The sequence below is a fragment of the Seriola lalandi genome, unplaced genomic scaffold, assembly GCF_002814215.2.
Source record: "Seriola lalandi dorsalis isolate HSWRI2012SDOR001 ecotype SW California unplaced genomic scaffold, Sedor1 jcf7180002053712, whole genome shotgun sequence".
Classification (NCBI taxonomy): Eukaryota; Metazoa; Chordata; class Actinopteri; order Carangiformes; family Carangidae; genus Seriola; species Seriola lalandi.
This window is the reverse complement of record NW_019524265.1, coordinates 56,820-80,066: the sequence shown is the minus strand read 5'-3', so window position 1 is coordinate 80,066 and position 23,247 is coordinate 56,820. Positions and strand designations below refer to the sequence as shown.

At 39.6% G+C, this 23,247-nt stretch overlaps 3 protein-coding genes across 4 annotated transcripts; 2 read left to right on the top strand and 1 right to left on the bottom strand.

Moving 5' to 3' along the window:
* The first annotated feature begins 765 nt into the window (after positions 1 to 765).
* LOC111651661 (uncharacterized) lies at positions 766 to 7,583 on the top strand. The gene is made up of 13 exons (XM_087172761.1): positions 766 to 924; positions 1,050 to 1,240; positions 1,856 to 2,020; positions 2,257 to 2,398; positions 3,573 to 4,347; positions 4,451 to 4,595; positions 4,798 to 4,941; positions 5,114 to 5,172; positions 5,457 to 5,644; positions 5,968 to 6,362; positions 6,568 to 6,664; positions 6,831 to 7,011; positions 7,214 to 7,583. The coding sequence occupies exons 1-13, from the start codon at positions 781 to 783 to the stop codon at positions 7,348 to 7,350; spliced, it is 2,763 nt and encodes a 920-aa protein (XP_087028887.1). The 5' UTR covers positions 766 to 780; the 3' UTR covers positions 7,351 to 7,583.
* Positions 7,584 to 8,332: 749 nt separating this feature from the next.
* LOC111651662 (uncharacterized) lies at positions 8,333 to 14,978 on the bottom strand. Of its 2 annotated transcripts, XM_087172760.1 has the most exons (15): positions 14,823 to 14,978; positions 13,672 to 13,877; positions 13,423 to 13,560; positions 13,141 to 13,279; positions 12,750 to 13,054; positions 12,256 to 12,698; positions 11,531 to 11,672; positions 11,266 to 11,409; positions 11,109 to 11,177; positions 10,818 to 10,876; positions 10,330 to 10,520; positions 9,832 to 10,232; positions 9,354 to 9,453; positions 9,056 to 9,257; positions 8,333 to 8,951 (listed from the first exon to the last, which is right to left on the bottom strand). In XM_087172760.1, the coding sequence occupies exons 1-15, from the start codon at positions 14,943 to 14,945 to the stop codon at positions 8,815 to 8,817; spliced, it is 2,799 nt and encodes a 932-aa protein (XP_087028886.1). In that variant the 5' UTR covers positions 14,946 to 14,978; the 3' UTR covers positions 8,333 to 8,814. The 2 variants fall into 2 exon arrangements, with proteins under 2 accessions (XP_087028886.1, XP_087028885.1); XM_087172759.1 differs by having other exon boundaries at positions 12,256 to 13,054.
* A 3,752-nt stretch (positions 14,979 to 18,730) lies between these two features.
* LOC111651653 (proteasome subunit alpha type-4) lies at positions 18,731 to 22,778 on the top strand. Its single transcript, XM_023401653.2, has 9 exons — positions 18,731 to 18,851; positions 19,873 to 19,898; positions 20,011 to 20,053; positions 20,554 to 20,716; positions 20,827 to 20,904; positions 21,295 to 21,383; positions 21,642 to 21,772; positions 22,106 to 22,229; positions 22,547 to 22,778. The coding sequence occupies exons 2-9, from the start codon at positions 19,896 to 19,898 to the stop codon at positions 22,699 to 22,701; spliced, it is 786 nt and encodes a 261-aa protein (XP_023257421.1). The 5' UTR covers positions 18,731 to 18,851; positions 19,873 to 19,895; the 3' UTR covers positions 22,702 to 22,778.
* Positions 22,779 to 23,247: the final 469 nt, after the last annotated feature.

Sequence of the window (23,247 nt, the reverse complement as noted above, 5' to 3'; positions counted from 1 at the left end):
AAAGCAGAGTCTTAGCAGGGCGTCATAGAGGCAGTTTGTAAATGAAGAAGAACTAAGAATGTAAAGGGTTTTTTTCAGCCACTTACAGCAGCAGGGCTGTGGGAGAGCTGCTTTTATATCACTGCTTGCAGAGGCAGCTCTGGCAATATTTTCCAGCTGAGATATACAGTACGGTACTGTCCAATCATCCAATATAACACCCTGTCTTTACTTAAATCCCTCCTCATTTAGCACTAATGCGCACTAAACATTTAATAGATAGTTTATAACGTCATAATATAGTTGTAAGATGATATAAGGACATTTTAGATGTTTATTAATGCAGGTAATTACAACCACATACAAGGACATTGACATGATGAGGACATTTTAAATGATTACAACTGTATGTTACTATATTGTCATTCATTATCTGTTATCTGTAACACTAGCTTACACTTATGGGTGGCCACAGGAGGAGTTATAGGTTTTGGCAAGTAGTGTACATCTAAGTGTTACCCTGTAAAATAGGATTTGGATTATGTGGAACATTCTCACATCACTGAAAGCATTAAAAAGGGAAGGCAGTTCTACCAGTTTTCAATAGTTGGTATTGTGCTTCAATTAAAGAACAAAGGAGAGCTGTAGTGTTTCCAGTAACCTTTAAATATAGAAGGTGGTGAAACCAGTTGTAGCCCATGCTTTGTATTGTCAGTAAATGAGGTAGATACAACTATTTCCTTTTTCCTTGTAGCAGAATATTTAAGATACACCACCTGTGTTGAAGACCACTCAGCAAAGATGGCTTCTCTCACACTGCTGCTGCTGCATCTGTTGCTTCTGGCCTCAGCTGCATCTGCATGGGCCATGTATCCTTACTACAGATATTATGGAGGATCATTGACTTTCACCCCAAAAGGAACCATTTCACACGGGACTTACGAGGTAAGATAAAACTTTGAGTTTCAAGAGAATCTCAGGTTTGATAATGTCCCTCCTCCAAAGCTGATAATGTCAGTGGTGGAGAGGGATTCTTTTGCAGTGTCTTAATAAGACTGATGTCGTTGCAGGTGGAACTTCGCAACAAGCAAGCCACGTACTTCTGCTACCAGAACGGCTACACTTGTTACTATGGTAACTGTGGGTCTCAGACACAGAGCACCAGCGCAGAAATTGCAAAGAATTCCTTTGGTCTCAACTGGTGCCAGTACGAGGTGGTGACAAAAAGAAAACTCAACAGCAACCGACCCTTTGCGATTAGGTGAAATATTATTTCTAAGAAAGAATCTACCTTGATTTACATCAGTGCATTTTGTAAACAGAAGTGAGCATAACAGCAGAAAAAAAGAAGCATAGATGCACAATAAATGTTTAGATCTATAATCAAAACATCACATCTGATTCCCTTGCTGGTTTGTTTTGCTGGCTGATGTACTTATTTAAAACGGGTTTATAGATGAAGTCCTATACTGCTCACATTGGGGTAAATTCCCTGCTCAGAAAGCTAGTTTATACATCTATTTTACACATCCACTCCACTACATTACTTTTTATTCTACTATATTTATTTGACTGTTAGTTACTTGTTAATTTTCAAATTACGATTTTACATTGAAAAAAACATAAGCAATTCATTATTAAAGATTAAACCAGTGGTTTCCCACTTTTTGGAAAAACAAACAAGTGTCTAGTTGTGGCTAGTTGTCCAAATCAGATGTTTATGGGCTGTGAGCAGTGCCACCAGAGAGACATTTCCCCTCTTAACTTCTCACATAATCAATTGATGATCCAATATTTCACATAACACAGCAAGGATGAGATACCATGTAACATATAAATAAATAAAATAACAATGAATGCATTTTTCTTCAAACAGATACCCCACTTACTACAACACTCAATATGGTCAAGGATACTGGATAGCAAACACCAGAAGCTCACAGGCGGGTTGGCGCATGATGGCACATGTGGACCTGGGAACCCGATCTGATACTGGTGAATCGAACAGATCTCCCGTCACTACCATGCTGCCCATTCTCAGGTAATGACCATACATCCCTGTGTTGCTTACAACGCACTGTTTTTCATCTGACCAGTAAACAATTAGACGAGAATAATAAAACACATTCGTAGCACACGAAACACACGTTTGTCTTTCTATACTTGTGAGAACATAATGCAATTTATAACCCTTTACCCTAAGCTTAACCATCTCAACTTCAAAAAGTAACCCCAACCCTAATCCCAACCAAAACCCAACTCTAACTCACATTACAGAGTTCCCAGGAACTGTCCACGAAAATTCAACATGACGGTGTTTGACCCTGACGGTGACCAGGTCAGATGCAGAGTACCAACAAGTTCAAACACATACGAGTGTGGGCTGTGTGGTCTGACCAACGGTTTCTCTTTAGATCAGGTAAGAATTTAGAATCATCCAAACTCCAGTGTTCACTTGTTAATATGTTCAATATGTTCATTTGTTTAATTTTATGTCAAACGTAGGCTGATTTGTTAGCTCAGTGTTTCTGCGACTTAACACCTGTCAGGGTGAACATGTCAGAACCATCAACAGCATCAGAGAGAGAGAGGACGCTTATGTCCACATGTACACGGGTATTTATTAAGATAGGGGCTTTCCTCCGTTCTTAAAAAAATCTGTCCACATGAAAATGCAAAAACATGCTGTGGAGAGCATTTCAAACCAACAGGTGGTAATATGGCACTAACTTTAAAATTCATGTTGGCCAATGAGAAGCCTGAAAAAGGTTTTTATCGGTTCTGGTAGGGTAACAACAATGATGTCACAAGCCAGAAAAGTTTCTGAAAATCTTCACCCTGGCTGGAGTTTTGCAAAAGATCAATTTTCAGTGACCTCAAATGACGCTTGCATGTGGACAAAGGCCAAGATGCAAAGAAAAGGTTTCATTTTCATCAATATCAGTGTAAATGTGGACAGGGCATGAAATTCAGGTTTATTTGGATACCATGTAAATGTACTCTCCACTTCATGAGAGATTTGGAGATAGTCACACCTTATCCATCCTAGCATGAATGATCTATATCAGCAACAGATGGAGAGTGTGTTTTTGTAGTTACAGTCACATTTTTTTGTGTGTTGAAAGATGGATGATCAGGTCTTGTCAGACAAGATTTTCGAGGCCCACTAGCTGAAGCTGTGCAGCCTGGTACTGGTTCATGAATTCACAGAATGTTTTCCTTAATAGCCATAATGGTTATGACAATACCTACTGACTAATTATCAATCATAAAACCAGTCTGCACAATGTCAGTAATCAGACCATAATGATATTGTCTGACAAGCAAGACTGGTACTGTAACAATTCAGATTTTACATAACATTACAAAACATAGTTATTTCCCTGCCGCTGTAATTATAATAGTTTTATAATAACAATGTATGAAATGAGAATTGATCTAATGGATCCTTATTAGCTTCCTTTCTTGAGTTAGATGAACGGATTGATGCCATCCCATGTCTTTTCATTAAGTACAGGGTGATAGCCAGTTACATTGTTAAAGCTGTTGTAGTATTTACTGACAGAAGCATCTTTCTATTTTCCATTTATTAGAATTCTTGCTCCCTAACGTACTCCTACACAACTAGAGCTGGATATCATCCAATTGAGCTGGTGGTCGAGGACTTTCCCAACAAACACATTACGTTGTACTACTCTGATGGATCCTCCACATCTAAGCGACCCCTTTCAGCAGGACGGGGTAAACGTCAACTCCATCCAACAACCACAACTGCTCCAACAACCACAACTGCAACAACCACAACTGCTCCAACAACCACAACTGCTCCAACAACCACAACTGCAACAACCACAACTGCTCCAACAACCACAACTGCTCCAACAACCACAACTGCAACAACCCGAACTGCTCCAACAACCACAACTGCTCCAACCACAACTGCTCCAACAACCACAACTGCTCCAACAACCACAACTGCTACAACCACAACTGCTACAACAACTGCTCCAACAACCACAACTGTTCCAACCACAACTGCCCCAACAACCACAACTGCTACAACAACTGCTACAACCACAACTGCTACGACCACACTATTCCCAACAACCACAACTGCTATAACCACAACTTCTCCAACAACCACAACTGCTACAACAACTGCTCCAACAACCACAACTGCTACAACAACTGCTCCAACAACCACAACTGCTACAACAACTGCTCCAATAACCACAACTTCTCCAACCACAACTGCTACGACCACACTATTCCCAACAACCACCACAGCTGCTCCATCAACAACCATGTCTTATCATCAATCATCGATTGCTCCTTTAAGCAAACTTCCACTGCAGTTTTCTGTTTTTGGTATGTGATAAATTATCATAATGATCTAATCTATGACGCTGATTTAAACATTAACATTTGATCAATTTCTGAAAGTCTGTCTCTCCTCTCATCTGAACTTCAGTGGACGCCCACCATGCCCCTTCATGCCTTGATGGTGATTACTTTCCCACTTTCTTGTCACCAACTCCGAGCAATGGAGTAAATCTTCCTGCTTTTGTCAACCAGACTCTCCAAATCAAAGTCAGATCCTCAGCACAATACAGCACGTAAGGAAATTAACATTAACATTATAGTTTTGTTTTTGCATCAATGTGTTTTGTAATTTTTTAATGTATTTAACAAAGATTAATTTGTCACAAAACATCCATAGCCTACAGGAAGTAGAGTTCACCTGCTGTTGTCAGGAAGAGATGTTTAGGAATAATATTCCCCATTGCAAAATTAAAAAAAACATTGTTTCTCTTGTAGGATTCATGACCTGATTATCTCTGGACCAAAGGGCATTTCAAAGCACAGAATCTCCACAGAAGAGTATATCATAAAATGGACACCAACTGAAAATGAACTGAATGATCATTTTCCTATTTGCTTTGTTTCTGAAGCAAGAGACAGGTGAGTTTTAAATAAACTAATCTAACTGAGATCAATGTGTTACAAGCCAAATGAGAAAAATATACTTAAAAACTTTAAACACAATAATAAAATCTGATTTCTATTGTGTTTCTCACCTGGACAAATTGTTGAAACTTTTTTTAACTCCAATCTCTCCGTTACAATATTCCAGATACAACCGAGTCTATCAATCAGAGCTACGCTGTGTGATTGCTGATGTTGCACATTATGGTTAGTTGACTACATTTCATCTCTCAGGATATAAATATTTAAATAATATGGGGTTGGAATATGTTGAATAAGTATGGTTTACATTAACCATGTTTACTGAAAATATTTCCCAGGTGTTGAACTTGTACAAGCCAGCTTTCCAATTGAAGTTTTTTGCCTTAAATAAAGAAAATCTCTATTTGACCATTGCAACAAAAGCAAGATTAAGCATTAGGTTTAAAGCTTCTACATCTACCCCGACCACATTGTCACAATAACTAGTAAATGTTACCTATCTTATTTAGAGACCACTGTGACATGCAATGAAACAACAATAACGGTAGAAGTGGAGAAGTCCGATCTCATCAGACGCAATGAGGACAACTTGCATCTGAATGACTTAACAGATCCCGCCTGCAACCTGACAAGACGCTCCAACTCAACCCACCTGGTGGCTGTCGTGTCACTGAACACCTGTGGAACCAGAGTAGAGGTACAGCACACAAAACAACGTGGTAGTTCCAGACCTTTTGATCACTGCCAACATCTGCATTTTTTTCAGGCATAGATACAAATCAAACCTACCACAAAGAAACTGGCACAATGAATGGCATGTCAACATTGTTCTCTGGTGGCAACATTGATGAGAGCACCAATTTGAACCAATGGCTTTTTGGGAGTAGCAATAGATTTTTGTATTTTAGATATCAGCTTCTCCACATTCGGTGGCATACAAAAAGTCTAATTTTTTACTTACATTGGCAATAATATTTTCTCCTTTGCAAGTGACTCCATTTATGTCTCCTTCACTTTCAGGAGGATAACGATAACATCATCTTCAAGAACGAGATCACCTCTGCTGACCCAACTCAAATCATTTCCAGGCAACATGACGTTGAGATCGCCTTTTCATGTGCCTATCCGAAGCGGACCAACCTGACCCTGGGATACAAGCACAAAAACCCATATGCCTTCTCAGAGAGAGGCTTTGGTGCTTTCACCTTCCAGTTTGAATTCTTCCAGAGCCAGCGGTTCAGAAATCAAATTGATGCCGGGACCTACCCAGTGGAAGTGTATCTCAAACAGATGATATTCATGCAGATCGAAGCAACCACATCCATCCCCAACACAGAGCTGTTTGTGGAGTCCTGCAGGGCAACTCCCTATGACAACCCAAACTCTCGCATCAGCTACACCATCATCGAAAATGGGTAAGTGTACACAAGTTAATTTTGATTTTTCCTTTGACCAACCTGCACCTGATCGCTAATTCAGGCTGTGCATGGGGAGTTCTGTTCTTCATGTCGTATCTGTGCACACATTTGTATTAGGAATGCAACTTTTTTTTCTGCTAGTGCGTTATTAGGTGAAATTATTCTTTTCTTGTTTTAAACCAATGTGTCTGCATTGTCTCAGGTGTGTGAAGGACAAAACAGTGCAGGTTTACCCTAGCTCCAAATCTCAGTTCAGATTTGGAATGGAGGCTTTTGAATTCATTGGTGCTCATGACGAGGTAAGGTTACCTTAAAACACAAATGTATTTGATCAAAATCTAACATCAAAGCTTCAGTACTTTACACTGCCTGAAAACGAAAAAAAAAATCAGTAATAACATGACGGTAAAATTTTTTTCTAATGTACAAACAACCTTTTATGTCTTTATCTTCATGTGTCTGCAGGTGTACATCACCTGTTCGGTCATCCTGTGTGAGGCTGGCATGCCTGACACCAGGTGCTCTATGGGATGCATCAGATCCAACTCTGGGAAAAATCGTGGCAAAAGAGAAGCTGTGGCTCAGACTAGCAGGCACTCCATTTCCCAGGGACCTTTGCACCTGGCTAAAACCTCTGACAGTCAAGGTGAGTGTGAACATATACTCAGTTGCCAGTTCGTTAGGTACAGGTAGAGCTAATGCAGCACTGTAATCTAATATTAAGTAATTTAAGACATACTGATCAGTAGAGTTGACAAGCATTCACGCTGGCCACTCATTTAAATATATATTATTATACATCATTTAATTGTAACTGAAGTTTATTTAGTTTTTTTTTTTTATTTCAGCATCTGGCCTGAGCCTGAATCTGGGCATGAACCTGGTCCTCATTGCTGGCTGCCTCCTGGTATGTGGAGTGGTGGTCTACCGATCCAGGAGGTCCAAAGCTAAATACCAACTCCTGCCGACCTCTGACACAGACTGAAGATGGTATTGGTAGTTTGAGTCATTGTCTAGACGATGAAGAGTTGCTTTTGTGTATATTTTCCCATGTAAGTATACCATGGAAACATTTTATATTTTGGGAAGGAATGAGTCCTAAAACTCAGAATTTAGTCCAGTTCCCTTGTCCTGAAGTTTGTGGGTATTTTAAATGGCTTTTTGGTTTCAATCAATGAAATGAAATCTGTGGTGTGAAGAATAAAACTTTATTTTCTATGCCCTTGTCTTGTCTGGATCATTCAGAGCCCAGTAATATAATTAACTCAGCCCATCTGTGACGGGTTACTCATTCTTTAAAGACTTCCCAAGTGTTAACATGTCCATATGGTGTTTTTTATATAATACAAGATATATTATAAGTGAAATAAGCAGTGAACACTATGACTGAGTATTTCCACCTTGGTACTGCAGTCAACCAATGACAATCTCATATAAACCCTTCAGTACAGAGAGCAAGAGTTTGCATTAGCACAACCATTAACAATATGTCAGCCACAGCCAGTCACAAGCTAACTAACATAAACATATAACTTTACTTATCGTTCTGATAACGTCTTCCAGTCACCAATTCTGGTGCACAACAAACTCACTCAACAACTCCTGAATAAAGTGTAAATTACTGACTGAGCAGGAAGCATAAACAGGCAAACAAAAACACTCCTACTCCTCACCCTACTCATACCAAAGACAAAACACACATGCCCAGCAAGCAGACAGGTGTCACGGAGTTCACGCTTCAGTGAATTATAGAGATACTATCTATTTTTTGGTTCAGTGAAGCTATTTGACATTCATGTTTTTGTTTGTTCACAATCACACAGTGTGGCTTGAGTTATAGAAATGGGACACTTTCATTGTTGCTATTGCACAGCAGCTACAATCAACTGAGCACACTTTCTGAAGCCCTTGACATATCACTGTTGTTTCATTTTAAAAAAAATTACAAAATGACAAAAAACAAAATATGTGTAAGAGTGTATACATATTTATTTTTCCAGCAAACACATATATCATAAGTGAGTTAGGTATTCTCCATTCATCCAAAGCCATTGAAGGGTTTTCACATATAATGATTATGACTGGATAGGACTACACATAACCATCAAGATACTTGTTTTAGATCATACTGTAGTACATATTAGTAGAAGCAGTAATAAAGATAATTGGGATCCCACTCCCATAAACATATCACCCAGCACCTGCTTAACTAGTTGATCATCCTATCAGTGATATTTAATATAAAGGTTTCTCTCCAAAGTTTTCCAGTTGCATAGACATAGACACAGTATTTCCACAGCTTATACCAGTATAGATGTGGGCATTTCTAAGGATGTTGATATAAAATTAATTCATTGAAATGTGCATATGAGGAGATACATGAACACCCGAAACCTCTTGGGAAAAAAAAATCAAACTGAGGGTTTGGAATTCTTCAAACGCTGCTGTCTTAACTTTCAAATGTAGGCAAAGGTTGGTATTTGACCTTTGACATTTTGACTTTGTACATGGCCAATCCACAGACCATGCCAAGAGCTGCAAGAAGACACCCAGCGATGAATACCAGGTTCAGATTCAGGTTGGTCACTGGAGAAGAGAGAAACACAATTTGAATTCAGTCTCGTCTAAAGTCTAATTGGGACTCAAAGAAGGCAGGTGTGCTGTTAAGAAAACGCTCCGTGTTTTCATACCTGTGGCTGCCGGGGTCTCTGCTGATCTCCTTAGGCGCAGGGGGCCCTGGGAAACATAGTGATTTGCAGTTTGGACGACAGCCTCTCTCTTTCGGTTGTGATGGTGGTGACCACTTGGCCATGTGGAGTTGATGCATCCTTGCGAGCACCTGGTGTTGGGGACTCCTGCTTCACACATCAGGACTGAACAGCTGATGTATACCTGAATACAAGAAGACACGCTGCCATTATATCAGAAATATCTCAGGAGACATTTACTCTCACCTGCTTAAATCTGATTCTATGATCCGCTGCTCACCTGATCGTGCAGTCCAATGAACTTGAAAGCCTCCATGCTGAACCTGAACTGTTTGTTGTGGGCAGGGGAATAGATCTCAACAGTTGGGTCCACTTTACACCTAGTCAAAGCAAGAAAAAAAAAGATAAGAACATTGCCTCTGCACTCACTACAGGGACAGAGGTAAAAGGAGCATAGGTGATGCCAAAGATGAGGTTGCCTAAATCAAGACTTTCAAATTAGGACATATTGGAGAGCCTTTGAGATAAGGGGAGATAACCATCAAAAAGAGAGACGGAGCTTATCCCAGCTTATACTGGGTGAGAGATGGAGCCCACTCGGGTCACCAGTCTATCACAGGGCTGACATGACAGACAGGCAACCATTCATACTCTCATTCACACCTACAGGAGATTTGGTTACAAACAAAAGCCCCAACAACAAATTGTTACAATCACTTTGTGGTTTCCTTTGTTGGCACTTGAGAAAGTTTTCGTACCCATTTTCAATGATGGAGTAGGTTGGATGGTAGGTGGGGTTATCATATGGTGCAGCTCTGCAGGAGTCCACAAACAGTTCAGTGTTGTTGACTGAAGAGGTGGCCTCTAACTGCATGTAAATCTTGCTCCCGATGTCGTACTCCAGAGGGTACGAATTTGGATCAATCCTAGTTTGGTACTGGTTGTCAGGGTAGAACTCAAAGTCGTAGGTGAACGTGCCGAAGCCTCTCTCCCACACTGTGACATTCTCTCTGTGTGCTGTGAAGCCCAGTGTCACATTTCCTCGTTTGGGGTACTCGCAGTAGAACTGCACCTCCAGCAGGTGCTTCCTGGTGATCAGGTCTCTGCTGTTGTCGACCGTGGTGATTTCATTCTTGAAAATGAGGTTATCATCATCTTCCTGCAAAGTAAAAAGTTATGCATTCAGTCCTCATGCAGTAAGTGAAAACAAAAAAGCAACACCAATAACGTGATGAAACAAACAACTCCCTCGTTACCTCGATCTGAGTTCCACAAGCGTTGAGGGGGACGACAGCAATGACGTGGGTACTGTTGGAGTGTGTCTGGAGGCTGCAGACGGTGTTGGTGGGATCACTGAGCCGCAGATGATCCTCGTGGAGTCCATTGAATGACGATTTGTCAACATGTACCGTCATTGTTGACTCACTGCAGACCACGTGGGCTTTAACTGGAACGAGATATGGAAAAAAAAAACACATGAATCAGAACATTTTTTTAAAATATTTTTTGACAAAACCTGCATTAAGCAATATTTATTTATTCTTTTAATTTTTTACTTTAGTAGTGTCTATATCAAAACATAATGAATATTATAATAGGTGTTATTAATTATATATATTTAATTTTATATTGATATATGTTTTATGGTAAGCAGTTAGCAGGTAATGTAGTTGGTGAACATTTACACCATTACAGTTAAAGTTACACTACCAAATGTTGACAATGAAGTAGCCCTGTGACTCACCTTGCTGATTCCTGACCTCCACCAGAACACACCTCATCTCGGACTGATAGATGCCAGACCTGGTGAGAACAGATTAGAAGATAAATTTGCAGATGCCACCAGCCTTTAAATCTAACCTTAGATACACATTTGCTTCTTTTCTGAATGATCAAGAATTATTTTAAATCTTGGTAGCTTAACAGGTTCCTTATTTTTTCATCCCTCAGTGGCTCCTCTGAGTATCAAAGTAATGGACCTCGTTGCTCAGAGGTGAATTTTGTAAAACATCAAACACAGAGAAATGACACTTACTGTGAAGTTGGGGTGGAGAAGTGATGGTGATGGTGATTTTGTGTGGCTTGACCAGTGGATGCAGCAGACCTGCAAAATATGATAAAAAAAAAAAGTTCAGTTATGGTTTCTCCCACACACACTGATTTGTCATAGAAGAAATGAACCCAAGGCTCACCCCGTCACTGATTCAACAGCAAAGCAGATTGGGAAATGATCTCCAAGGTCATCTGGGATAGGCGTCCACCTAATGAAAAACTCATCATGTGTGTTCCTGTGCTTGCTGATGTTCATTGGCCCACTGATGATGATATCATGCAATCTGTGTGAAAACAAAAGAAACCAGATATTTCCTTGTTATCACTGATCTAATCTTACCTGCTGATATGATGACAATGTTTTGTTGCCACAGGGCCTCACTGATTACATTGGTTCTCACTCACGTTGCATATGCAGCTTGTGCTTTGACTCTGATCTCCACTTCTTTGTTGACCTCTGCGTGGATACGTGCTCCATTTTCAGGTGTTGGCTGCACAAACTTCGGCAAGTAGAGTCCATCTTGACATGAGGGAGCAGGTGGGTCCACTAGAGTTGAAAAAAAGATCAATTGAAATCCCAAAGTAAAATAAATATTCAAGAGCTAGTAAACTGCCACTGTGCCACTGTCTATGGGTCAAAACTTTAAAGCTTTTGCACTCTGGCCTCATACTGTGATGTCACTAAGTGTTTACACCAGGTATCTCCAAATATAATAATCTAAATATTTTCAGATAATCAAAAGTTTTCCTCCATGTGTAGAGAAAACCTTCCTGCGACTTAGGCTTAATAATCCTTTTTTAAACTGTTTTTACAGGACATTCATAGTTTTAGAGGACCTTCATAGTGGATAAGCAAAAATTATTTAACTGAATAATTACAATGTTAAAGATCTTAGAACTTTTTTAAAATTAGGTTTTTGGTAATCTTTTCTGTGGACTTGGATTCTTGATTTCAGTATTTCTAAAACAATGGCTACAAGTATGTGTAACGCCATTCAAACATGCATGAAGGTTTTAACCCATTGAGGGCAGTGCAGCAGCACCTTTTTAGCTCAATATGAGTTACTGTGGATTGTGGCTCATAAAAGATATTGTCAGACATGTTTGTGCACGCATAAAATCTTACTTACCAAGTAAAGAGAACTGCAAAGGTAGTTTACTGAGAGGAGCAGACGTGGCATGCAGCTGCCCTGTAGTAGTGTATGGTGTCGTGGTTCTGGGTGTGGTTGTGGGTGCAGTTGTGGTTGTACTGTGCCTCCACCACCACGGGGTTGTGGTTGATGGTGTGGTTGATGGTGCGGTTGTAGTGGTCCACCACCACCACGGGGTTGTGGTTGATGGTGTGGTTGATGGTGCGGTTGATGGTGTGGTTGTACTGTGCCTCCACCACCACGGGGTTGTGGTTGATGGTGTGGTTGTACTGTGCCACCACCACCACGAGGTTGTGGTTGATGGTGTGGTTGATGGTGCGGTTGATGGTGTGGTTGTACTGTGCCACCACCACCGCGGGGTTGTGGTTGATGGTGTGGTTGTACTGTGCCACCACCACCACGAGTTTGTGGTTGATGGTGTGGTTGATGGTGCGGTTGATGGTGTGGTTGTACTGTGCCACCACCACCACGAGGTTGATGGTGTGGTTGTAGTGGGCGTCTGCCAAGTAGTGGACCACTGACCCCAGGGGTGTGGAGCTGTGGTGGGTGAATGATTACTCCACCACCACCAGTTATGTGTTGTAGGTGGTGTAGTGGTTGTTTGATATGTGTGGGATGCTTGTCTCTTTCTCCTCCTCGCCAGTGGAGTCCTGGCGGATCGGGATCCATCTGTGTAGGCCAGAGTGATGTGGCCTTGTGGGTAGTCCTCCACCACCAACTCAAATCCAAAAACTCTTGGGTTGGCAAAGGTGTTGTTGTAGTGTAATGTACAAGAATCCTAAAAATGTGAACATTTAGTAGTTGAGAGGCACAGCATCAATCCATTAATATGCAATGTATCAGTAAAAAGATTTTTCAACCAACCTGATCTAAGTGGAAGCCTGATGGCTGGTTGCACGAGCTGCACTCTGTACCTCCGGCATTTCCATATCGGCATCGAACTTGGTCACCATCAGGATCAGTGGACATCAGGTTGTATGTCCGTGGGCAGTTCTGAGGAACTCTTGAATAGACACATTAACATGAGTTAGAAGAAATGTTGACAACATGTGCGCCTGGATAGCAGGAGGATATTCTCAAATTCTACAGTTTCCTTAAAAAAATGGTTTGAGGTTAGTAGTTTCATGGTAACTCCAGGAGACTTACCGGAGGAAAGGTAGAATGGCAATGTCTGGTGATCTGTTTGGTTGTCTGGTGTCAGATCTCTTTCCCAAATCCACATGAGTCAGTAGCCTCCAGTTACTATTCCCGTTGCGCTTTGGGATCCAACAACAGCTAGCTGCCCTGATATGTGTGGAAACAACACTTGAAATACTGCAGATATAGATGTGAGTAACTGAACAAATTTACTTAATAAATAAAACAATATTTAAATGACCTATATATATAGCCCACCTCTCTTGAAAAGGTTTTTCACTCCAGAGTTTTTTCGTAATGACTGTTTCAGTTTCACACCACTGCCTGTTAAATCGTGGCGCATTGGTGCTCCTGTCAAGCACCCCCCTCTGACTGCTGATGGTCTGGCCACAGTTGCCGCTGGAACAGTACGACGAGAGGGAGTACTGACACCCATCAAAAGTGTCCCTGTTGCGAATGTCGACCTGTGAAAGAAACTCAAATTAAGCAATTGTGTGTGTTGGCTGTATTCTATAAACCTAGCAGTTATATCACTCTATAATGCTATCCATTTTTAACCAGAACACTTTTGTAATATAAACAACACAAGCAACACGTAGCTGAAGGTCATATTTTAGTCAAAATCATAAACAGGTTTTTAAAATCACAAATTACAGTCAGAAGGTAATCCAATTCCAACATAAGCCACCAAGATATCCACCTCCTTCTACATTGTCACATACCGTAATCCTAACTAAAATGCTTATTTTTTCCATGAACAGGCAAATATTAGTTAAAGAAAGGTACTAAAGACACTATACAACATTAAATAATTTCACGTGTACTCAAGTTTACTTTAACTAACTATTTAACTAACTATTTTGTCTTGATTATGACAAATAAGCATTTTGGAGGAAAAATGCAAAACACATTAGCACATTTAAAATTTTCAATCGACACCTTGCATACAGTTGAAAGCAAGTATGAAAACAGGAATCTAAAGCAAAACTATTTTAGACCTTTCTGAAGATTTAATTCTTAAAGCAGGAGATAAAGAAATTTGGATGCACTGTTGCTGTACATGTTATGCTAAAAAACGATGAAACCATGAAAGGCATCTGTTGTGGACACTGTGGACCAAGAAAAGATAAATTGATTATTTTGGGGTTTTTTTGTTTTTTTTACCCCTGATGTGCCTTGATGATGTTTTGAAATGCAAAGTAATAATAATAATTCAGGATACATTGTGTGCAGCGTTTCAAGATAAAAAGACAAAAAAAAATCAAATAGACTGAGGAAATAGAAAAAACTGAAATTGAAATTTGCTGAATTTAAAATTGTACTCTATCAGAATAACCAGAATGATGCCCATACAAGACAGATTCACACATTATCTGTAGACAATGTTGAATAACATTATCATCTCTCACCCTATGGGATCCATCAGGGTTTTGTCCTTTGTAGGAGAAGGTCACGGTTCCCCCATAGTAATGCGATGCAGACACCAGTGAGACCAGGAGCAGTTGAAGCAGAGGCACCAGTGTGGAAGCCATGATGCCAAGAACTCACCTCTGTCTCCAGATTCTCAGCAGTTTGCATCCACCTGCAGCATCTTTTATATACACCCACAGGTCTGCTGGACAAGTTGGACGTGGTCCTACTAAGTTCAATGGCATGCAGACCGTGTTTGAGAACAATAGGTTAATGTGACAAAAACTGGTTTTCAGTGAACAATAACATTGTGTTCTGGAAACGCCTCGCCTGAATTCCTTCAAACTGAAAATGAAATTAATGTATTATTGTCTTTGTCAAACTGACTGCACTGTGAGAGGTAATTAAATACATTTGTGGCATTTTGGAATGCTGATAAATGATTCACAGCTTTTTCCTCAAATGTGAATCTAAAGTGAACAAATCATTAAAAATTTTTCAAGTACCTGTGACCACTACATCAGTCTACTAACAAACCATCCTCTGAAGCAGGAAGGTGTGAAATCACGCAGAGATACTTTGTGTTTGTTAATGTTTTTCTCTTAGCAGCGTCACGCAGGCTACATGCAGGCAGCATTGGGTCAATGAAAATAAGCGTGATCGCTTATTTATTTATTTTAATTTATTAATTTTTTTTTGCACACGTACACAATAGTTTGAAACCAGAAAAGAGAAAGAAAAACAAACAGACGTGATAGAAAGGTCAGGAAGCCACAGGCATATACAGTGGATGTCCATTGACGTGGTCAGTGAGCCTTTTGTTAAAGTGAAGGTCACAACTCATTATATTTTGTAAGGCTGATCCCAACCACCCCATGGAGGAAACTTATGATCGCCATTTGTATCTGCAGTCTCATTCTTTCAGTCATGACCTAAAGCTCATGACCACAGGTGAGGGTCGGAGAGAAGATTGTCTGGTAAATTGAAAGCTTTGCCTTCCGGTTCAGCTCCCTCTTCACCACAATGGTCCAATACGATGCCTGCTTTACTGCCTACGCTGCACTGATCTGCCTGTTAATCTCCTGCTGCATCCTACCCTCACTCGAGGGAGAAACTCCATCCCAACCCGAAGAGAGCAAGCAACCATTTTCAGTGCACTCAACTGTAAACCGCCCCAGTGCATGCTGAAGGTCCCGGACTGATGAGGCCAACAGCACCACATCATCTGCAAATAGCGAGGACAGAATTCTGAGGCCCCCAAACCGGACACACTCCAACCAGCACCCACCAGCTGCATCTTGAAATCCTGTCCATGAAAATCACAAACAGGATTTTAGTGAATTAAACCTTTATGATGCTTTATTCTTGCATGTATTAACTACATCAGTCAAATGATATTCATAACACGCCTTTCTCTTGTTGTAACCAGCTTATCTACATTATTGTATACATAACAATGTTGCTGAGTAAATAAGGCGAGGTATTATGATTCTGTTTCTGTTTCTGTCTGAGTTTGGAATTAAAGCAACAGCACTGTGTGTTTTTAACAACTTCAAAAACATTTTGTTGGCACACTAACTTGTACACTCTGTCCCCAAACGCCTGTTCTTGCAATATGAGCATGACTTGAGTGTGTACGATCTGCCGGAACTATGTCAAATGCCGCCAACTATGGGTCTTCAGCTAGCTATAAGAAGAAGCTAGCGTGGTATAGTCACAGTACAGACATCATGGCAGAGTTGAAGAGATTAGCTCCTAGTGTCGGCATTGTCGCACACTGCTGCTGTGGGTTAGGATGTTTTTGGGGAATCAGATTGGCTGAATGCAAACTTGACATGCGTGGACAGCGTGATTGCTGGTTTATACTGGGATGAGGACTTTGTGTTTGTTGCCTGAGCGATCAATAGTCTTTGTTTTCTGCTGGTATTTTGCACCACCTTCTTTGTTTTTCTTTTTAAATTAATTAATTCAAGGGATTTGCAGTCCAGTACTTCATTCAAATTTTAAATGGAAGGTTTCAGGTAACATGCATGTGCATATCCACTCCCAGTCAGTGTAAGGTTTATCAACCCAACCTACAAAGAAGTAAAGGCACACATAGTCTAAAAGGCTTGAGCCGTGATCAAGTGTCTTTTCACATGAAATGAAAGTGAAGAGAAACCTGAAAACATTTATTTACCTTGATATAGAGAAAGTAGGGTGAGGCCAGGTCACAGTACAGTTCACCTGAATATCTAAGTGACAAGAGAAATTTAAAGTATTTTGTACTGATAATTCAAGAAGGAGGGAGTATGAGGTGGAAAGGAGAAGCAGGAGCCACAGTTGTTATTATATGTGGAAAATGCTAGTTACTATCTGACACTAAACTCTTTCCTGAAAAAGACCTGTATCAGTGTCATCTTGTGAGTGTGGAGCATGACAAAGAATGGCTTTAATCAAATCTTTATATTTTAAACTTTTGATTCAGATGTTTGTAGTAATTCAGGACAGCTTTGGTATCTTACATATTTTCCATTTACTATGAGGTTGAAGTGATGACTTTGAAGGTGATGTGGATTTTTCTTGTACAAGTTTCTATCAATTTTGCTGTTAGATGTGTTCTTTTCTAAGCTTAACAAACATAAAGGTCAGTATGAACATTACCAAAAGCAGATGCTTCTGTATTATCAAAACACCAGGTGAGGGAATATATTTAGGAAAAATTGTTCCTCCGCCTGTGCAGTTCAACAGTTCGACTGACAGTACATCCCTACCAAAACAGTAACATTTGTAAATGCAGCTTTCTCTCCCCATTCCAGTCCTCCATTCAGAGTAAAGTAAAAATAATTTTCTTGCCCAAAAATGAGTTTTTAATAACTGTTTCCAGACTGTATAAATCTTAAAATGACAGCTTGGTGTGTCAGTGTGCACTGGGCCTTTACAAATCGATGATGTAAGCTGCCCAGTGAGGGCTGGGGGCTATTGTGGCAGTTAACTTAAGAAGTCGAGAACAGTGCAGTTGTAAAACTTTATGCCATATCACCTTTAGGTGACACTACAACACCATGACACACATGAGTCTGACTTATTGTAAAGTCATTGTTACTAGTGCACAGACCTAATATATTGTACCAACCCAATCATCCATTAATGCATTCATCCATCCATTACCTGCACTGCAGGATTTAAATATTTTCCATATTATGGCAACTATGTCCCAGTTAGCATGATCATATATCACTGTGTATTTTGTTGCAAAACTAGATCCAGATGCATATTCCTAAATATTTCCCATAATAAAGCTTCACTAATCAGGATGTGTCCTGGGAAACCTGGAAAACCGTTTCAGTTACCAGTAACAGAAAACACATGGAAAATGAGAGAAAAAGTAAAATGTCCTGGAAAATAATGTGTTGTCCTGGAAAATAATTTCACCATTCTCCTATTCTTGGGTAAAATTATTTTCAGGATCATGTTGACGTTCATATAGTAGGCTAGTTTATAAAAGACAGTATTTTGAATAGGCTGGCTGTTAGGAAACGTTTGCCTTCAGGGCTTTATGCCAGGGAGCCTTGCTGGCAGAAAGACTTCTGGCTTCAATTTTCAATCATTCAATGCAGGAGAATATCTTGTTCCTCTTTTACTTCACACTACATTTCAGTTGTTTCATTACTGCTGCCCTCTAGGGCCGAAGGAGAACTCTGCTGCAGTATAATTTGTGTATTCAAAATCAGATTCAAGTGAAAGTATGTGAGTATAAGATTGGCTGTTATCATGTGACTGCATTTGTCATGCAAGTTCATAATTTTAAAGCCTTTTCTCATTGTCTTATATTTTACGAATTATTTTCAATTAATCCATCCATCCATCCATCCATCCATCGCACTGGCCACAATAACACAGAATACCGATCAGTCCTCCCACTGACAGGTGGCGCTGTTGAGCAGCTACTTCCCTGCCATCGCATCCGGATTGAGGGAACATCAAACTGAAAGTGCCGGAGCTCCCTCCCTGGACCAAAGCAAGCTAACTTAGACCGTTCACCTAAGGTAATGAATCACTACTTTACTATTTACTACAGCATTGTTTTATTTCGTCATCATTATGATTTGTAACTTAATTCTGTGGCGCTCCAGCTAGAAGACTTTCTTTATTATGGAACTAGTTAATCAACATGCTAGCGAATTAGCATGCTCGGATATTGCAGATTCATTCTCTTTAGCAGCAGTTAGCTAGCTGTCATACACCGAGATACAGAGAAGCGTGAAACTAATTGTGTCGAAACTATTCATTGAGACTAGATTCACGGTTTGTTCTCGTATTAATTTAGGAAGGAGATATGTATTTATTTATCTAGGAAACCAGAACAAGGTTAGCTCGCTGTGGTTTCTGGATTCTTAAAGGTAACTTAAACTTGCTATACTGAGCGACGGATTCTCCTCTTTTTTGTGTCTTCACAAATAGAGTAAAGGTTTCAAAAATCTGAAGATGTGTTTAAAAGAGTCTTTAGCTTCTCTGGGATAATCCCATCCAGATTTGACAAGGTTTAGCTGTAGTGGTTTTTTATTTAAACCTGGTCTGATGTGGTTCAGATGTGAAAAAAGTAGTGATATCTCTTCGCAAAATGTACTTACCGTATCAAATGTAGAAGTACTTATGCACTAAATGTTCCTTGAAACAGGTATTATTAAAATGATTTTATTTTACTGATTAAACTGAAGCAATACTGAAGCAACATTGCATAATATGCTTTTACTTTTGTAGCTGCTCGATGTGGAGCTATTTTAAGGACCATACAGACAGGTAGTTTATTGGTTTCCAACCTAAGAACCGGGCTCCTCTAAAGGATATTAAGATAACTTTGGCAGCCAGGAGATGATAAAGTTGGTAGGACAAAATACAAAGTTGTGGTGAATATCGCTTATTAATATTTGGCTCTGAAATGTTGTGGACTCGAAAAATGGATATACTCAAGGAAAGTACAAATACTTGAGTAAATGTACTGTTGCATTTCCCCAGTGGTTTCTGCTGGTTGCTTCATCTTTATAACAACTGATTTATATTTTGCAGGATAGTTTCCAGTGACGTGAAAAATGGTAGGTAGCTGTTATACTCTGCACAAATCTCACTTAACTTTACAAAGCAGGCAAGATTTTGTTTTTCATATGTCTTGTTTCTGTCATTATCTGTTGTTTCTCTGCTATTTAGTCTCGCAGATATGATTCCCGGACAACCATATTTTCTCCTGAAGGCAAGTGTTTGTTTTATTCTTTAAACAATTGATAATCAAATGTTAAGAGAGGTTAAAATACAGGATGCCTGTTATTATATTAACAGCCTTATATGTTATGTGCAGTGTACAATATATTATGCAATTTTTCCATGAATCACATGCCACATTGGGTGTTTTTGCCAAAGATTTGGATTGAACATTACTTTTCCTGGATTTTGTGGGTTTGTAAGGATGGACCCACCAGAGGATCTGTGAAATTGAGGATATTACATTCAGACCATTTGGGGTACTAATTAGTTTAATTAGTTGGCTGAGGCCAAGAAGAAGGGCTAGAAGTTCCATTCAGGAGGTCCAGTTTCTAGCTTTCAGCCATATTTCAGAGCTTGTCATTATTGAGTTATTTATTTTGTCAAAGTATTTTACTTTATTTCACCTGTGTTTCAGATATTTAAGCCTTAAAAGGTTTAAAAGTTTTTAGCCAAGAATGGTGATATAAACTTTGTGACTGTGATTTACAGGGCGCCTGTATCAGGTGGAGTACGCCATGGAAGCAATCGGTCACGCTGGAACATGTCTGGGGATTCTAGCCAACGATGGAGTGCTGTTAGCAGCAGAGAGACGCAACATCCACAAGCTGCTTGATGAGGTTTTCTTCTCTGAGAAAATCTACAAGCTCAATGAGTGAGTGAACTGAGCTACGGAGGGTCTCTTTTGCACCCACTAATTCGAAAAATAAACACATCAGTTATAACATTATATACCTATATCTTGTGTATCCTTAACCCTTTCAGAGACATGGCATGCAGTGTTGCTGGGATTACATCAGACGCCAATGTACTGACAAATGAACTGCGGCTAATTGCACAGAGGTAAGCTTCAGAGGAAAACCTGCCAACCATTAAAGTTTTAGGGTTGTCCCATGTACCTCTTTGGATATTCCGGGTCTGCTTCTAAATATTGGATCCATGCAAGTTTAATAACAAATGATTTTGTTCCATTTTAAATATTTTAATGTTCAGTGGAAAAGTGTCCAACTTTTACTAAACAATTTAACAGGTTTTGGAACAGGAGAGCCTGAATATTCAAACCCATAAATACAACAATAAGATTGTTTAAATTAAGAAAAAATCCAATCCAATATATTATGACTGAGTAAGAACCTGCCAAATGAAGATATGAATTCTCAGGTGTTATCACTTTCTTTATAGCCATTTATCACCTTCACCACCAACTGTTGACAAGTTTAAATTTTTCTGCAGATATTTATTGCAGTACCAGGAGCCAATACCCTGCGAGCAGTTGGTGACAGCCCTGTGTGACATCAAGCAAGCCTACACACAGTTTGGAGGTAAGATGCAAAGTATTCTCTCTATGTAGTTTATTTGCTCTTAAACTTTAATGTTGCTGAAGGATTCTAGCGGGTGAATTATACATGACCTTTGTCATTCTTGGCATTCGCAGTCTGCATGTTTACAGATGTCTACCAAAATGTCACATTGGTACACAAGTGGCCAGAGTATCGACGGAGTATTTTCATTGTTGCTTAAAAAAAAAAAAACAGGTGGATTTTGGCATTCATTAACAGCTGTGTGGTTTGTCTGAAAAGGAAAAAGGCCATTTGGTGTTTCTCTGCTGTACATGGGTTGGGACAAACACTACGGTTTCCAGCTGTACCAGAGTGACCCCAGCGGCAACTATGGAGGCTGGAAGGCAACCTGCATTGGCAATAACAGCGCTGTAAGTCTGAAATTAATTAGATAATGAGAATCAGGGAGATGATCTCAACAGATACACCAGATAGTGTCTTGCAGTTGTTGTGGTATCATTCAGAATATGAACAATGTTGTATAGAAGTAATTGTAGTAATTCTGAATATGAATAGCATAATGCTAAAATTAGGCATTAAAAATGTATATTTTAAAATTTGTTGGTAATATAAAATGCTAAGTTGTCAAAGCAACTTTGAGTGACAAATAAGTTGAAGAAATAAGTTTGCGCATCACGCCAAAGTTGAGTTCAGCTACACTGTTCCTCTGTGTTGTGTTTGATGAGTTGACTTCTTGGTCTCAGGCTGCAGTGTCCATGTTGAAGCAGGACTACAAAGAGGGAGAGATGACTCTCTCCTCTGCTCTGGCTTTGGCCGTCAAAGTCCTCAACAAAACAATGGATGTCAGCAAGCTCTCAGCAGAGAAAGGTGAGATTCAATAATAGTACTCTCTTGGAGTTTAGATTTTAGAAATTATGCTACTGATATGCAGTGTGTTAATGCAGGATATATCTTTACACCAGTTATAATTTAGGTCAGACATCAACAACAAATGACAAATTCTAAAGTCCTAGTTCCTAAGGGTTGTCAGCTCTTTGTCCTTGCATGCTGAAAGTAATGTACATCAGATAAACAAGGTGGCTATTTGCCTAAATAAATAATTTAATCACAATCCTCAAGATTTGTCTACTGCCTTGTTGCCAAAGTTCTCTTCAGTGCAATACAATAACACAATGCTGTTTCAGTGGAGATCGCCACCCTGACACGGGAAGACGGGAAAACAAAAATCAAAGTGCTTAAACAGAAAGAAGTAGAGGAACTCATCAAGCGGCACGAGGCTGAAGAAGCCAAGGCTGAAAAGGACAAAAAGGAGAAGGAGCAAAAGGAGAAGGACAAATAAGCAAATCATATTTTTTTTCCTTCGTATCACCAAATCCTGTATTGTTTTGTCTTTTACATTAAAAGTGTGGAAACTGATGGACGTGTTATTGTCTGTCTTTTAAAGACCTATCTTCATCTATATAAATGGTGTAGACAAAACACTACATTTCATATAATTTGACAGCATCATAAACTACAGCCTCCAAAAGGAAAGTTTCTTTACTGATCCTACGTGTTTCATATTAGCTAGAAGCAGCCACTGATGTTTTAGCTTCAGGTGGTCTTAAAGCATGCCAAAGGAAAACTGCTGCCTGCCTTTTCTTTTGGCCATGTACAGTATATTCTATGTATACTTGCAATAGAGTGAAGGTTTTTCGCCACATGATGGAGCTCTGAGGCCTGAGAATGCACTGCAATGCCTGTGGTGTGCTACCTAAATCTAATATCTAAAAAGCAACGCCTGTTTTTTTTAATGATATAATTTTACTCAATGCATTTATAGTTTAATTGAAATGAATTTCACCTTCACCTCCAGTTTTGTTAGAATGAAGTGATTATGATAATG

Excerpts from the sequence above, each read along its gene's own strand:
- LOC111651661 (XM_087172761.1), top strand. The coding sequence starts at position 781 with ATGGCTTCTCTCACACTGCTGCTGCTGCATCTGTTGCTTCTGGCCTCA. Across the intron at positions 2,021-2,256 it reads ACCATGCTGCCCATTCTCAG|AGTTCCCAGGAACTGTCCAC; the intron begins GTAATGACCATA and ends CTCACATTACAG. Across the intron at positions 4,942-5,113 it reads GTTTCTGAAGCAAGAGACAG|ATACAACCGAGTCTATCAAT; the intron begins GTGAGTTTTAAA and ends ACAATATTCCAG.
- LOC111651662 (XM_087172759.1), bottom strand. The coding sequence starts at position 14,945 with ATGGCTTCCACACTGGTGCCTCTGCTTCAACTGCTCCTGGTCTCACTG. Across the intron at positions 13,280-13,422 it reads GCCATTCTACCTTTCCTCCG|AGTTCCTCAGAACTGCCCAC; the intron begins GTAAGTCTCCTG and ends TGTCTATTCAAG. Across the intron at positions 10,877-11,108 it reads TTCTCCACCCCAACTTCACA|GTCTGGCATCTATCAGTCCG; the intron begins GTAAGTGTCATT and ends TGTTCTCACCAG.
- LOC111651653 (XM_023401653.2), top strand. Across the intron at positions 20,054-20,553 it reads AACCATATTTTCTCCTGAAG|GGCGCCTGTATCAGGTGGAG; the intron begins GCAAGTGTTTGT and ends TGTGATTTACAG. Across the intron at positions 21,384-21,641 it reads AGCCTACACACAGTTTGGAG|GAAAAAGGCCATTTGGTGTT; the intron begins GTAAGATGCAAA and ends TTGTCTGAAAAG.